The 16567-nt window shown below is 47.9% G+C and overlaps 1 protein-coding gene across 2 annotated transcripts in view; it reads left to right on the top strand.

Moving 5' to 3' along the window:
• Positions 1 to 1093: 1093 nt before the first annotated feature.
• Tuft1 (tuftelin 1) overlaps positions 1094 to 16567 on the top strand; it is a 43175-nt gene continuing 27701 nt past the window's right edge. The window contains exon 1 of one of the 2 annotated variants that reach the window (XM_006994796.4): positions 1094 to 1238. In XM_006994796.4, the coding sequence (XP_006994858.1) occupies positions 1179 to 1238 (60 nt within the window). In that variant the 5' untranslated portion in view covers positions 1094 to 1178. The remainder of the gene's footprint in view (positions 1239 to 16567) is intronic. The other variant, XM_006994795.4, reaches the window with a different exon arrangement.

Genomic DNA, 16567 nt, shown 5'->3' with positions numbered 1-16567 from the left:
AAAGCTGACGTCTCACACCACAAGCAGGAAAGCAGAGAGCAAGCTGGGAATGGTGGGAATCTTTGAACTGTCAAAGCCTGCCCCATTGATAAAAACTTCCAGCGAGACGCAAACTCCCAAACTGCTTCCAACTGGGAGCCAAGTGTTCAAGTGGCAGCCGATGGGGGGGACTTTCTCACCAAACCACCACAAGTGCGGTCTTGAGGGATAGAAGAGACTAGAACTAGGTTTTTCTTCTCTCCTGGGTTATTGATATCCCCAGCTTTTATCTTCCAGGTATAGAGCTTTGCATCTATTTCTAAACTGGCAAGTGACTCAGTCCAACTCCAAAACGAATTGCTCGCTGTAGTAGTACCGCCTTCTCAGGCTGGTCAGCCCTTACAAACACTGCCTGTGGTTCAGTGGATATCCCGTCAGTGGGATAGCCACCTACCAGAGTTCAGCGCCCAAGATCCCAGCCTAGGCTTAAGCAAATGCCATTGGTGCAGTGGAGAGTCATCTTTTCTCTATGGCGTAAATTCCTTTTAAGGCAATGTGTCCCGCCTCTCCCCACCATATAAGGGTAGCTTCTGCAAAAGAAGCCCCACCCAGAGCTTAGCTAGCTTTGACTTGGTCTGGGCGGCTTGCCAGGGAAAAGCACCTGCCAGACTGGCTTAGACTAGTCTTAGTGAGCTGGCCCTTGGTCCCTGCCTTTTTACCACAGAGGAAAGATTTACTCAATTCTAAAAACCCTACAGGCTGGTTTACGTTTAAGGGAGAGGAGAGACCACAGAAGCATGTGCTGGCCCCAACTGACTTTTTACAGAGGACCAGACAGATTCTTTCCCTGCACCGATCCTGGAGAACTGAAAGACAAGACTAATGAGGAATGCTGAGATACCACCACAGACACTACCACGTCGGATCCTAAATAAAACTCTTCAGGGGCCACCCAACCTTCACCCCCAAGCTCCTACCTTTAGGTAAATCTGCGATAGCGCTGGTAGGCGTGTCCTGAAGCCTCTTGGGCACCGCCCACCTCCCTCTTCCGCTCAACCCATTGACAAATACCGCGTTGGGCGTGGCCCATCTTCAGCCCCGCCCCCGACGCGCCTATACCAGGGGGCGGTTCGGCGCGCGCCCGCCCAGTAGCCGCGGCACCTCGGAGTGGAGGACGCCCGTGCGACCTCCGCGGAAAGATGAACGGGACGCCGAACTGGTGTACCTTGGTGGACGTGCACCCGGAGGGCCAGACCGCGGTAGGTCGTCACGCTCACCCCGCCTTCCCGCCTCGGCCCCGTGGCTTTCCAGTCCGGCCGCTCCCGTGCCTCACGTTGAGCCAGCCGACATCACCTGACGCCCGGCTTGGTGCGGTCAGCCCCCTAGTCGCCCCGTGCGCTTTCTTCTTCCTTTGCCTTGCGGCGGACGGTGGCGTGGGAGGCGCGGGACCAAACCTGGCGGCTCCCGGGCTGGGGAGTAGTAACCTGTCCTTGGCGAGGACACTGCAGCCCCGGCCCGGGGACAGGGCGCGTCACTCAGGCGTCTCGTGGGCAGCTGGTTTGGGCCGCGGGAGACCCTCAAGGAACCGGAGCCCTGCGCCGTTTCGGACATGGTGCGGGTCCAGGCGGGTTTTAGGCTTTTCCGCGTGTCCTGATGGCCTCAGAAGCCCTTCAAAGACTTTTATGGTGCTTCGGGTGATCCTTTAACTAGAAAAGGGGGCAGAGGGTGGAATCCTAGGGCTGGGAACCGAGAGGCGAGAGCGTGGGAGGGGCGGTAGATTTTAGACAACTCAGGAACTGGTCGGAGATTCTACCTTTCGCTAAGAGGGATGGATAGAGCTTTCCACTCGACGGTCACCTCTTTTGGATTTCTCCTTTTTTCGTCTTGCTTTTCTGATCCCCCTCCCTCTTTCGGCCAACCGGTAGCTTCCTGGGTTTTGCTTCCGTGTCCAGTTGCCAAGCCCCGGGAGGGGGATGAAGGGGGATGTCTTGGGACGTGGACGGAGACGGGAACCAACCTGGAGAAGGTTAGGGAGAGAGAGAGAGCGTTCTCCAGTGCAAGCCAGTTTTCCCTGTTCCTCCGTGCCCTCCCCACTCCAGCACCCTCAGCTGACCGCATGATTTTTCTCTCTCCAGAGGGAAAGGCCGGTAATTCGATGCTGAATGTTTCTAGGCGTTGCTGGGGGGATCCAAATACACCGTAGATCTCTGCTAATTAATTTATTTCCAGGCTATTGTGGGAGAGTGAAATGAGAGCCAGCCGAGGTGTTGGGGGTTTGTGACCTCCCCCCCCCCCGCCCCCATCTGATTCCTTTGCTTCTGCCTGTCTCAGCATGTCCCTGAGGCAAAGCTAACCCAGCCGCAGCTGGATTATGGCTCTTCTTCAAAGAATAGTTGTGGAGTAGGTACTCATTGAAGTTGAGAGTACAGCTGATCACTGAAGCCTGTTCCCTGTCCCCTTGACATTTCTGACTAGAAGTGTGAATGTTTCTGCCACAGTACAAGTCTCGACACCGCCCGAACCCCAGCCTTTCCCCCGCCTCAGGTGAGAGAGGCTGACCGAATGGAAAAAAAGAAGACCAAACCAATAGCCAACCAGCTTCAAGTTCTCCATGCACTTGCTGTTTTGAAACGGTCGAGTCAGGGAAAGAATGTGGAACGGATGAGTGAGGGGTCGTGGCCTTCTTTTTGCTTGATGTAGAAAAAAGACGGTCATATAGGAGAAAGACGTCTAAAACCACAGCACGGGCAGCCCAGAGAAGGACCTGCTGCTCTCCCTCGATACTTTTATTGGTTTTTCAGTGGGACAGAAAGCAGAGATGGGAAACAGCGAGGGATTTGCTCTCGGGTATAAGTACATTTAGAGCTAAACAGAAAGCTTTCTATCAGAGAGGAGACAGGCCAGACTTGAGACTTACTTTGCTCTAAAGCTGAGACTGAAATACCCTTTGCCTGGGTTTGCTCTTGGAGACATTCCTGGGTTCTTGAGGAGGAAGGACAGATGGTGAACAGTCCATCAGTCAGGAGACAGGCTTTGTCCTGGATTCCTCTCCGCTGAGCCAATCTCCTGATAGAATTTATGGCTCTGAACAGTCCCTGGTGGCCCGTCATGTACTCATGCCATTGGACGTTGCTCAGTGAGGATGCAAAAGGTGTGAGTAAATAAATGAATCAACGATGCCTGGTTTATGTGGTGCTGGGGAGGGGGGTTGAACCCAGGACTTTGGCCATGCCAGGCAAGCATTCAGAAAATTGAGCTATGTCTCCAACAAAACCCCGACCCCCACCAGGAAAGTATGGCGGACTGAACCTGGGGCTTCATGCCTCCCCCAGAATTTGAGAGTGTAGACAGGTGGAGTCAGAATCCTGGGACCCCGTGTCTTTCAGTGCTTCACACTTGGATGTGGGAGTACAGCTAATACACTGTGTTGTTTGTTTTATTGTTGGACATCTGTAAAGGCAGAGTCTTTCAGAACTGCAGACTGTAGCCACTAGTGGGTCTGAAATCAACATAGTGGGTAGAAGGCCTCTGAGTTTCCTTCCGTCCCCCTCACTGTGCCCTACCTTTGTTTTTGGGGAGTGCCTTTCTCTTCCTTAGTAAGCCGTCTCTATTCTGTAGTGGTATTTGCTCCACCCAGGACCTTGGGCTATAGGGCCCAAAGGAGGCAGGTGCTTCCTGCAGTTGTAGTGACCTCTTAAAAGGAGTTGGAGAAGGGTCACATGCCCCTTCTCCCTGCTCCTGCCTGCGAGGTAGATTCGCTCCCATTCAGGTCAGAGGATGACTTCAGCTGTCTACTCCGTTCTGTAATCGTGAGTGTATTTCCTCAATCTATATCTTAATAAATTCTGTTACCCATTTAATAGACCCACGTGGCTTGATTATAATCAGTGGTGCCCAGCATGGGTTACAAATCCACCTCATAGGCAGGAGCAGGGAGAAGGAACATGTGACCCTTCTCCCTCTCCTTATGAGGTCACTTACAGTGGCAGGAAGCACCACCTCCTTTGGGACGTATAGCCCAAGGTCATGGGCGGAGCAAATGCCACTACGCTATTCCTGTTACTAAGCAAACAAATAAACAAAAACATAGTGGAAAGGATGGGCGTAATAGCGAATGCCTTTAATCCTAGGACTTGGAAGACCGAAGCAGCCAGAGCTCTGGGAATTTGAGGCCAGCCTGCTTCATAGTGAATGCCAGGCCAGCCTTGACTACATAGCTTGCAAGACCTTGTCTCAAAACGAAAAAAGCATAGTGGAGGAAAAACAGCATTTATCTTTTTTTTTTTTTTTTTGGTTTTTCGAGACAGGGTTTCTCTGTGTAGCTTTGCGCCTTTCCTGGAACTCACTTGGTAGCCCAGGCTGGCCTCGAACTCACAGAGATCCGCCTGCCTCTGCCTCCCGAGTGCTGGGATTAAAGGCATGCACCACCACTGCCTGGCTGAGAAACAGCATTTAAAAAAAAAAAAAAAAAAGCTAACATCCCTGGAGTGTTGCCAAGGATAGTCTTTTGGACAAAAACATTGTGCCAGTTATATGTGAATTTGAAGGGATCAAAGATGGCAGACCATTGTTTCTGGTTTAAATGTATTTTAATATCAAAAATGTTTGTTTGAAAGTGACTTTGGTAAATTATATTGGCATAGAAAGTACAAATGAATCTCAGACGCATTCAGCATTTCTGTTACCTTCCTTTGTTTATGGTAAACAGCACAAAGTGACCCAGCTACCTTCCAGGAGATCAGGTGCCTTTTTCTAAACTTCATGAGCACCAGGCGTGTGCAGTGTACATACATACATGTAGGAACATGCATACATATAAAATAAATAAGTAAATAAAAATTAAAGAATACCTATACATAATTTATTTTTGTTTTTTGGCATTTTGAGGCAAGGTCTCATGTACCCTAAGCTAACATTAAACTCCTGGTCTCCCTGTCTCCACCTCCCAGGTGCTAGGATTTTAACATGTGCTGCCACATCCTGCTCTTGTGCATGACTTAAAAAACAAAACTAATATCCAATAGTTTTTGAAAGACTGTAATTGTTCTCTACTTTGAGTTCTGCAACATGGAAGTGGCCACTTTCAGTTCTTATCTGTTTTGTCTGATGTGAACCTCTGTTTCTAAATAAAATGTTTCTAGTAATGTTTTTTTCTCTTAAAAATTACATTTATTTATTTGTTTGGGGGCATGAGTGGGAATACGCCATGGTACATGTGTGGAAGTCAGGAGACATGTCAGACCCACACATCAGACCTTTTTGCTAAGCCATTTAGTTAGCTTCTTTTCCTCCTCTTCCCCCCTCCCGTTTTCCTCAGAGTTTCTTGTCTTCAGGCTGTCCTCAAACCCAGTGATGATGTTCTTAAACTCTGGGTCTCCCTTCCTGCCTTCACCTCCTGAATGCCAAGGTTACAATCATTTGACAACGTGCGTGATTTATGTGGTGCTGGGGGTCAAAACCAGGACTTTGGGCATGCCAGGCAAGCTTTCTTCTAATTGAGCCACACCCCTAGCCCAGCTCACCCCCATTCCCCACCAGGAAAACACTGGAGGTACAGAGAATTGAACAAGGGGCCTCATGAATGCGAAGCAAGTGCTCTACCACAGAGCTGTGCCTCCTGTTTTGTTTGTTTTTTTAATCAGTTTTAAATATATTGACTTGTAATTATAAGGAGGTTAATATTCTGATTTTTTAGACACCTGTTTCTTGTGATTGCAGTGTAATCACAATTTTTAGTTAACCTGTGATTTCTGTTAATAGCGTTGTGGTTAAGAGCATGAGCTCTGAGGCTGCTAGACTGCATGCCTGTCGTGCCCAAGCCCCTGGATTGGATCACCAGCACTGTACACACCGGGTGTAGCGGCACCTGCGTATAATCCCAGCTCCCAGAAGATTAGTCAGGAAGATCAGAAGTACAAGGTCATCCTTGGTACCTAGGGAGTTCAAGGCCAGCCTAGGATACGTGAGAACTTGCCTCAAAGTAAATAAATAATTAAGAAGTTTTTAAAAAGGCGCATAAGTTTGTAAGTCTGACTAAGTGCTTTGCCAGAGTACTTTGGTAATTAATTTCTTCATTCTCAGTTTTCTCCTGTGTAAGAAGAGACAACAGTCATGCCTTCTCATAAGATCATTATGAGATTAAGATAATACGTATGAACTATTAAACACAGTGCTTGGCACGTGGTAAGCATTCGGATATTAGCTAATATTTTCTGTTTGCTCCTGGTATGGACTGGATTGTTTTAACTGCATCTGGGCACCCAAGCCTAGGGGTGGAGGAAATAGGATTCTGTGTATGTGAGTGCATGTATATAGAGGCCAAATGTTGACATCAGGATTTCTTTCTCAGTCTCTGGAGAGCTGTACTCTGGTTATCATCATGCTTCTGTAGCAGAAACTTTACCCACTGAACCACCTCCATTTCCTCCAGTTCACCCCTTTTTTGAGGCAGGGTCTCATACTGTACCCAGGCTGGCCTAGAACTAAGGTAGCCCAGGATGGCCTCAGATTTGCTGTGGTCCTCCTTCCTCAGGCTCTAAAGTGCATGTGCCACTACTCCTGGCCTGACTTTGGTCAAGTTTTGCTCCTTTTCATATTTGCATTTGCTTCTTCTTCTTCCTTTTATCTTGTTTGTTATTTTTTAAGGCTTTTATTTATTATGTATGCAGTGTTCTGTTTGCATGTATGCCTGCACACCAGAAGAGGGCACCTGATCTCATTACAGATGGTTGTGAACCACCATGTGGCTGCTGGGAATTGAACTCAGGACCTCTGGAAAAGCAGCCAGTGCTCTTAACCTCTGAGCCATCTCTCCAGCCCTGTTTTTGTTTTTTGAGACAGGGTTTCTCTGTGTAGCCCTGGCTGTCCTGGAACTCACTCTGTAGACCAGACTGGCCTCGAACTCACAAAGATCCACCTGCCTCTGCTTCCCGAGTGCTGGGATTAAAGGTGTGCGCCACCACATTTGCTTCTTCTTACTTGTTCCTTTCCCCTTTCCTTGATAGTCAGGTCTCTCTGCCAGCATAGAGTGAGTGGCAAGAGTAACGGGGCTGTGGTTAAACCCAGGATGGAGAGCTGAGTGACTTGTGCAGGTCAACAGGGCTGGGCTTTCACAGCGATATTGAGGATTAACGGCCCTTTCCACTTCTTTCCATTTCTCCTGGCCAAGGGAGCTGGTGTACTCTGCGTTCTCTGGGCTATTCTTTTTTTTATCTCTGTGTTACCCTTTCTTACACACTGTACTTTCCCCCAATCCTTCCTTTCTCCTTCTCTCCCTCCTTCCTTCTTTTAATTCTTTTTCCATGTTTTGAGATAGGATCTCTTTCTCTGTAGCCCTAGCTGTCTTCGAATTTGCTCTGTAGACCAGGTTAGCCTTAACTCACGGAGATCATCTGCCTCTACCTCCCGAGTGCTGGGGTTAACGGCGTATACTACCACACCTGGCTTTTTTTTTTTTTTTTAGTCTTGGCAAAACTGGGTAGATTTGGAATTTGTTTTATCTGCTATAGTATGAACCTTTGTCTTTACTATGGATTAGATGCTTCCTGTAAGACTTCAGAAGCTGAAATAGTTTAATGCGTGAGGCCTACTTTTTCTTTACTTAAAAATTGAGCTTAGCTGGGTGGCGGCGCACGCCTTTAATCCCAGCACTTGGGAGGCAGAGGCAGGCAGATCTCTGTGAGTTCGAGGCCAGCCTGGTCTACAGAGTGAGATCCAGGACAGGCACCAAAACTACACAGAGAAACCCTGTCTCGAAAAACCAAAAAAAAAAAAAGGGGGGGGGGCTGTAAGGAGTTAAAGGGATGGCTCAGCAGTTAAGAGCACTGGCTGTTCCTCCAGAGGACCTGGGTTCAATTCTCAGCACCCACATGGCAGCTCATGACTATCTGTAACTCTAGTTCTAGGGGATCTGACACCCTCTTCTGGCTTCTGTGGGTACTCATGTGATACCCAGATATACATGTAGGTAAAATACTTGTACATGAAACAAACAAAGATTTTAAAAATTGGGATGCGGGACGTTGGTGGCGCATGCCTTTAATCCCAGCACTCGGGAGGCAGAGGCAGGTGGATCTCTGTGAGTTCGAAGCCAGCCTGGGCTACAGAGTGAGTTCCAGGACAGGCTCCAAAGCTACACAGAGAAACCCTGTCTCGAAAAAACCAAAAACTAAAAAAGAAAAAAAGAAAAGAAAAAAATTGGGGTGTGATTTACCATAAGCTTACCATGCATTTTAACCATTTTTATAAGCTTTATTAAAACTATTATGCCATGTGATTCACCAGTTGAAGGTATATAATTCTGTGTTTTTTAGTGTATTCAGAGTTACATGGTCATCACTGAACCAGTTCTAGAGCCTTTTGCTCACTTCATAAAGAAATCTTCATCTACCGGCAGTCACTCACTCCCCAGCCTCAGACAGCTATTAGTCTACTTTGCATGTGAATTTGCCTCTTCATTTTTACATTTCCTGTTAATGAAGCCATGCAGTCTGTGGTCCTCCTTACTGTCTTTCAAGTTGCATGCTGCTTTAAAGGCTCATACACATATAACATGGCAGTTCTTCGTTCATTTTTAGAACTGACTGATACTCCATATTTAACTGTAGTATCATAGATGTGTTCACCCTGAAATAAATGGTGGACCTTTGAGTTTTTTCTCCTCTTTGGCTGTTGTAAATATGGTTGCTATGAAGTTTTATAAGTTGATGTGGACTATACTTCCTTTGTACTCGTTAGTAAAATCCCTGGGAATGGAATTGTTCGAGTGTCTTATTTTCAAAGAGCATTGAGAGACTAGGAGACTTAGCTGTGTTGTTAGCGTGCTCAAGAAGCATGCTTGAAGTCCCTGGGTTCAGTTCCCGGTACCACATAAACCTGGCATGATGGCCCAGCACTGGGGAGGTGGAAGCAGGCAGATTAGAAGCTCATCTTTGGCTACATAGTGAATTTGAAGCCAGCCTAAGGTACACACGAAAGAAGAGTGCTCTGTGGTCATTGGTGCTTACTCCAGTGGGATGAATCCTAAAATGACGAAAGGCCTGTCTCCGTGACACTTGGGTGGGGAAGAAACTCTTGGGTGGAGGACTCTTTCAAGTTTGGGGACCATTTCTTCCAGTCCCTGCCCCGGCCCCAGACTCATCCAGTGTGAGTTTCTCCTCACACCATCCCCCCTACCCCTTTTATTGGCAGCTTTAACTTTTCAGTGAGGTCTCCAAGCCTGTCAGGAATTCGGGGAGAGCTTGGCTTTCTTGCCTGGTTTGGGAGGGGAGGAGGTGAGAGAGGAAGGTTACCTAATCATTAGGCATGTGGCACTAACATTGTCCATATTTCTCCGGGGTGGAGGGAGGTGTGTACCGGATGGTTTCGGTTCCAGGACCTGTGCTCAGCTCGGGTGGGACGAGCTTCCCCGCCTGTTGGTAATTATGGCATGTGCCTCTTTGGGTCATGGTGCAGTCTTGTGAAACACCTGTTTCTTAGGGGTGGGCAGGCTTAGTTGGGGGAGTGGATGTGTGCCAGCAAGACTGTTGGCCCAGATTTAAGCCTGGGCAGCAGAGGCAGGAAGAGAAGAGAATATGGGGTGGGTAGAGTAGGGTGGGGAAGATAAATGAAAGAAGAGTATGAGAACAGGAAAACCAGATTGCAAGGCAAGGTGTCCAAGACCAGAGCAGCTTCAACCCATGCCTCCCGAATGCTGGGATTAAAGGCGTGTGCCACCACTGCCTGGCTGTTAGGTATGTTTTTAAGGTTAGACACAGATGTATGTAGATAGATGGTCTTCAAACACTTCAAAGAGCTACACAATAGGGCATTTAATGTGTTTGACAAACTATGGCTTTTCATGACAGTGAGTCCGGCTGGGCTTGAGGCAGGTGTCCTGGAGGGAGACTAGGTCAGCAGCAGGTAGCTCTCCTTCAGAGCTGGGGTTTGGGAGCCCCCCTGCCTCGGGGTACACACTCTCATTGCCAGGCTCCAGATGATAAGAAATGGGTGCTCCATCTAGGGTGTCCCTCCAAGTCTTCTTGTTTTATTTCCCCAATCAGGCTGAGTCCCGTTGTGGGGCTTGTCCAGCCCATGCTAGGGGTAGGCTGTCAGATGAAAGGTAAACTCCTCTCCTGTTTTGTTGGTTTACCTGTGAGGAGGAGGAAAGGGAGAGAGAGTCTTTGTCTCCTGGAGGACCAGGCACAGCAAGCCGACACACCCAATGAACCGGGGAGCCTTCCCTCAGAGAGAGTGGGCACCCAGCCATCCCATTCCATCCCGTCCTCTTCTGTGACTTCATGGGGCTCCCCTCACGTGGGCCTCTCGGGAGCCCGTTTTATGAGAAGGTGGCATTCTCAGTGTCCAGGTGGGCATAAGCTGGACAAGCCACAGACAGGGCTGGCTAGTGGCTAAGACGGTGGCTCCAGCAACAGCTTGTGAGACTACATATGCGTGCAGGCGGTGGGTACAGAGCGAAGGCGACTTAGAGGTGTTAAGCTCAGAGACCATTTCTATTCACTTCCCTTCTCTCTTTGACCCAGGCATTTTACCCTGGACCTCTCTCCCCACTGTTGTTAGTGGCTCCCTAGAAGCCTGGAGAGTGGGTTCTAGGGAACCGGGCTGTTCCCATGGATCTTTTCCCACTCCGTAAGCCTGTGGTGTGAGAACCCCTGGGGCCCCCTGTTTATCTCCTTGGGGCCTCCCTATTTATCTCCTATCACTTCTTTCTAAGCCTCTTGATCTGCTAAGCCCTTAGCTATGTGTTTACCCCCTCCCTGCTTTGAGGAGTGAGTCATGGCCCAGGTTTGTTTGAACAAGGCGCAGAGGCTGTTGTAATTGGAGGTAGCTGGGCTTCTCCAGAGAGTGTTTATGAGGTTAGAGGCCTGCTCACTTTGTGATTAGTACTGCTCTTCTTCCCCTAGAGAAGACTCCACTTCCCCTCTAGCCTTGCAGAGGCTCCTGTAGGGCCTATCCTGCCTGACACTTCTGGGTGTTTCTAAAGGTCTTTTCTGCCTGAGCACAGCCCTGAGGTGACTGTGGTTCCAGAGGACAGCTGTTCCCACCAAGCAGAGAGGAGCCCTAGGTTTTCGGGCCTTGGCATTGTTTTGGAGTTGTGCGGTGAGGTCTGTGGCTTTGTAGCATCCTGAGAGAGCCCCGGACTTTTTTCTCCAGGGCTGTTTTGACAGTCTATTAGATGCCCTCCTCCCCTGAGTGCTGCTTCCACACTTTTGATATTATGGATCACGGAGTGCTTTCACACTGTCCTTACACACCTCCTACTATGCCCCAGACTGAGCAGGGTGGGTGTGATCACCCGCATTTTCTCCAGACTGTAAACAGGGTCCAGAGAGCGAGCGCTTGCAGAATGAGTTGATGCCAGATGGGATTCACATGCTCTACTTCTGACTAGCCTTAGTACCTTTCTTCTCTTCTCTTCGCTATAGTAGTGTTGGGCAGCATTTCCATAGGAAAGTTTAGAATATCACTGAAGGGGCTGGGGAGCCGGCTCAGTCAGTGAAGTACTTGCTGGGCAAGCTGAGGACCTGGCTTCTGTCCCAAGAATACATGTCTATACAAACCAGGCATGGTGGCATGGTCCTTGAAATCCCAGTGCTGGGAGGTGGAGACAGGAGAGTCCCTTACACTTCACTGGTCAGCAGCCTAGCCTGGTCTGTGAGCTCCAGGCCAAGGAGAGACTCGGTCTAGCAAGAACAATGTAGATGGCAGCTGAGGAATGACATCTGAGGTTGACCTTTGGTGTCCCTGTGTATGCACACCCATGGGCACGCTCACCTACACGACCATACACAGATGGGCACGAGCACACGGTAACCCAATACCACGGAAATAGACTGAACAGAAGGCCCTTCCCACCCCTCCCCCACGTCCCTTCTTTCCCAGCTCCACTTCCCTGTTCTTCCTTCCTTTCCAGGGTTTCATAGTCCAGGCTAACCTCAAACTTGTATGTAGCTGGGATGACCTTGAACTTCTGATCCCCCCCCATGTGCGTGCCAGTGTGTGTGTGTGTGTGTGTGTGTTCAGTGCTTTTCTTGTGTGTTTACTTAGAACAAATGCTATGTGACATCTTGGTTAGAAGCCCAGACTGGAGCCACAGGTCTTAGGTTTGAGTCCTGGCTCTGTCTCTGATTAGTTGCATGACGAGACTCTTAACTTCTGAACCTGCTTTTAAAATTGGAACATTGGTGCCTACTAGAAGATATTGTTAGGATTAAATGAGTTAGCACATGCAAAGTCCTTGGAATACAGCCCAATAGGGTCCCACACATAGTAATTGCTGTGTGTAGGAGTTGGCAATTACTGTGTTCATGTACTTAAATAAATGAAAAGCCTTGTTTTGTGAATTAGTGTCTCTGATTTTTTTTTTTTTTTTTTTAAAGCCGAGGCTCCCATGAACTCACTGTGTAGCCCAGGCTGGCTTCAAATTCTTTTTAGTCTCTAAAGAGTTGGGATCTGTCTTAGTTGGGGTTTTATTGCTGTGAAGAGACATCATGACCACAGCAACTCTTACAAAGGAAAACATGTAACTGGGGTGGCTTACAGTTTGGAGGTTTAGTCCATAGTTGTCATGGTGGCCTGCGGGCAGACATGATGCTGGAGAGTTAGCTGAGAGTTCTACATCTTGATCTACAGGCAGCAGAAGGAGAACTGAGTGTAGCTTGAGCATATGAGACTTCAAAGTCCACCTCTAGAAACATACTTCCTCCAAGACCACGCCCACTCCAACATGGCCACACCTCCTAACAGTGCCACTCCCTATGGGCCAAGCATTCAAACACGTGAGTCTATGGGGTCACAGAATCACAGGTGTGAACCACTTTGTGGCCTTTCTGTGATTTAACATTTTCTAAAATTTTTATTTTATGTATATGGGTGTTCTGCCTGTGTATGTAGACTGTGTGCCACATGCTTGCAGTACCTTTGTTGGCCTGAAGAAGATATTTGATGCCCTAGAAGTGGAGTTAGAGACATTGGTGAGCCACCATGTGGGTGCAGGGAACTGAACCAGATCCTCTGCAAGAGCAGCCAGTGCTCTCAACCTCTGAGCCATCTCTCCAGCACGCCCCTCCCTTGCTTTGAGACTCACTGTGTAGCCAGGCTGGCCCTGACCTCTCTGCTGCTCTGGACTGCAGGTGTGTCCATCCTAGCTGAGCATCCTTCATGTATCATCTATGGGCCATTTGTATTTCTTCCTAGAAGAATACAAATGCCTTTCTTGGCTCTTGCTCATCTTTCTCATGATATTCCTCAGCCATTCTCTGTTGGCTTTGGCTAGTGTTCCTGACTGTTTCCTCTAAAGAGTCTGGCCAGGTGATGGTGGCACATACCTTTGAACCCAGCACTCAGGAGGCGGAGGCAGGTGACTCTCTGAGTTTGAGGCCAGCCTGGTCTATAGAGTGAGTTCGAGACAGGCAGGGCTACACAGAGAAACTCTGTTGGGGTGGGGTGGGGAGGAGGTGTGTGCTTCTCAAAAGAAAGGGAATCAGGAAGATCCCTGGCTGGATCACCTGAATTCATTCAATGTGTCTTCAGAGCAGCTTACTCCGTGCCTGTCACTGCTAAATAAACTGTCCTGTGTTCAAGATCTTTGAGAGAAGAGGAGTGAATAAAAGGTTATAAAAAGTTATATAAATTATATATATATATATATATATGTATGACCTAACAGGTCTTCCCCCATTTTTTATATTATTTTATTTTATTTTTATTTTATGTTCATTGGTGTTTTATCTGCATGAATGCCTGTATGAAGGTGTCAGATCCCCTGGAATTGGAATACAGACAGTTGTGAGCTGCCATGTGAGTGCTGAGATTTAACTGTGTCCTCTGGAAGAACCTCGGTGCTCTTAACCACTGAGCCATCTCTCCAGCCCTTCTTCTCCCACTTTCATGCCCCCACCCTGCAACGGAGCGAGCCTAATTAGTACTGCCTGCTGCCTGGTTAGATCGCCGGCTGATCTTGTAGCTGCAGTGAGGTCGTGAGCACAAAGGCCTTGTCGTGTCCTGAAGACAGCATCTCACAGCACTGCTCCTGGTCCTCTGGGCTTACATTCTGCTGCCTCCTCATGGTTATTTTATTTTAAATTTGCATTTTATTTTATTTTATTTTTTTTTGAGACAGAGTTTCTCTGTGTAGTTTTGGTGCCTGCCCTGGAGCTCGCTCTGTAGACCAGGCTGGCCTCGAACTCACAGAGATCTGCCTGGCTCTGCCTCCTGAGTGCTGGGATTAAAGGCGTGCGCTACCACCGTCTGGCTCAAACCAGTCCGGCTCAAACCAGTGCTCTTAACCATCTGAGCCATCTTTTCAGCCCCAATATTTTAAAAAATATTTTCTTGTTTGTGTGTGTGTAAGACAGATGACAGCTTTGTAGAGTTGTTTCTCTCCTTACACCTTTACCCGCTGTGACCCCCCCCAAGATGTCTTCTAAAGTGTGTGTGTGTGTGTGTGTGTGTGTGTGAGAGAGAGAGAGAGAGAGAGAGAGAGAGAGAGAGAGAGAGAGAGAGAGAGAGAGAGAGAGAGAATAAATATAAACTGACAACTTACATAGGGGTTGGTTTGAATAAATTTTTTTTTTTTTTTTTTTTTGGTTTTTCGAGACAGGGTTTCTCTGTGTAGCTTTGCGCCTTTCCTGGGACTCACTTGGTAGCCCAGGCTGGCCTCGAACTCACAGAGATCCGCCTGGCTCTGCCTCCCGAGTGCTGGGATTAAAGGCATGCGCCACCACCGCCCGGCTTGAATAAATTAATTTATCCATTAAATAGAATATTAGTGAGCATTAAAAGCAGTTTTTGCTGAGGCAACAGAATCACAAGTTCAAAGACAAGATGGGTCACCATGTGAGATCCTGTCTTAAAAAATAGATAATAGCGGGGCTGGAGAGATGGCTTGGCCATTCAGAGCACTGACTGCTCTTGCAGAAGACCCAGGTTCAGTTCCCAGCACCCACATGGCAGCTCGCAACTGTCTGTAACTCCAAGAATCTGATATGCTCACACAGACAGACATGCAGACAAAACACCAATGCACATAAAATAAAAATAAATATTAAAAAAGAAAGATGATAGGAATCCCTATACCTATTAGTCAGTTTCAGATTCCAGAATGCTGTATTACAGGGTATTGCCATGGACACCAACTGACTGGACTTTTCCTGGTCACCACCACCGTTGCTGCTACGTCAGAGTCTCACAGCTGCCCTTTTACCCAACCCTTCCATTAGCTCAGGCAGTCTTTAATCTGTTCTCTGTCTTTCTTTTTCATTTTTGCATTTGTTTTGTGCTGGATTTATCCCCAGGCTGCAAGTTTTTGTCAGTGAAGAGTCATCTCTGGGCAGGAGGAGTTCGTACATGGATTAGTAGCCTCGTGAGTTCTGATAGTGGGTCGATGTGTTCAGTGACTGGAGAGTCCACAGCCAAACCCTGAAGTTGAGCATTACTCTCTCCATTTTTAAGCACGTTTTTTTAGCCGCCAACCCTGTCCAGCCCCACTGTTCGACCTGGGCACATCTGCCGACTCCACCATTCTACTGCCGGAATGGCACACTTTGCTCCTTTAAAGTGACGTCTTTCAGTGCTTCGTGGTTTTCCAGGCTTTCGGATAGGCAAACCCTGGATGGCCTGGGCGGGCGGTTTCATGGGTGTTCTTGAAGTGAGCACAAAAATGTAAATCTCTGGAACTGCATAATTGTGTAGTGTTTTCTAGGTCAAAAGAGTAGCGAGCCATTTTCCTAGGTCACCCGAGCTGAAGGTGTGTCTCCGTTTCTTTACTTGCTCATTCAAGAATATCACATAAATGGGGCTGTATGGCATCTCCCTATTTTATTGTTTTTGTTCCTACACATAATTCTCTGGATGTGGCTAGTACACGTATCAGTATTTGCCTCCTTTTGTTGCTGAGTAATGTTCTAAAATAATGGATTTACAAATTTAATGGTTCCCAGGGCTGGAGAGACAGCTCAGCAGTTAGAGCACTGACTGCTCTTCCAGAGGACCTGGGTTTGATTCCCAACACCCACATGGTGGCTCACAACCACCTATAACTACAGTTCTAGGGGATCCAGCAACCTCTTCTGGCCTCCTTGGTCATCGGGCATGCACGTGGTACGCAGATGTAGGGCCAGGCAGAACACCCATACATATAACATAAATTTTTTTTTAATAAGTAAAAAATCCTACCAAGTTAAACGATTTGCCTATTGAAGGGAGGTTTTTGGGAAGTGGGGGGATGCTGGAGATTGGACTCAGGGCCTTGTGCATGACAGATAAGATCTTCACTTCTGAACCATAACGCTTAAGGATTTCTTTCCCTTGTTATTTTGAGACAGTCTCATTGTAGCCCAGGTTGGCTTTGAACTTGAGATTTTGTGTGATTCTGTGTACTTCCGTGCCACAGTGCATGTCCGTACAGAGAGCAGCTTGCCAGAGTGGTTTATTTGTCTCTACCATGTGAGTCCTGGGGATTGAACTCGGGCCTTCAGGCTTGGCAGCAAGCACCTTTGCCCCTGGGCCATCTCACTGACCCTGTTCCAATTTTAGTATATGTACTGTCAAAATGATCACTATTTCAATTATTCTGATAGATACGTAATAG

This window comes from Peromyscus maniculatus, chromosome 6 (assembly GCF_049852395.1).
Source record: "Peromyscus maniculatus bairdii isolate BWxNUB_F1_BW_parent chromosome 6, HU_Pman_BW_mat_3.1, whole genome shotgun sequence".
Classification (NCBI taxonomy): Eukaryota; Metazoa; Chordata; class Mammalia; order Rodentia; family Cricetidae; genus Peromyscus; species Peromyscus maniculatus.
This window is presented reverse-complemented; position numbering and strand designations above follow the sequence as displayed.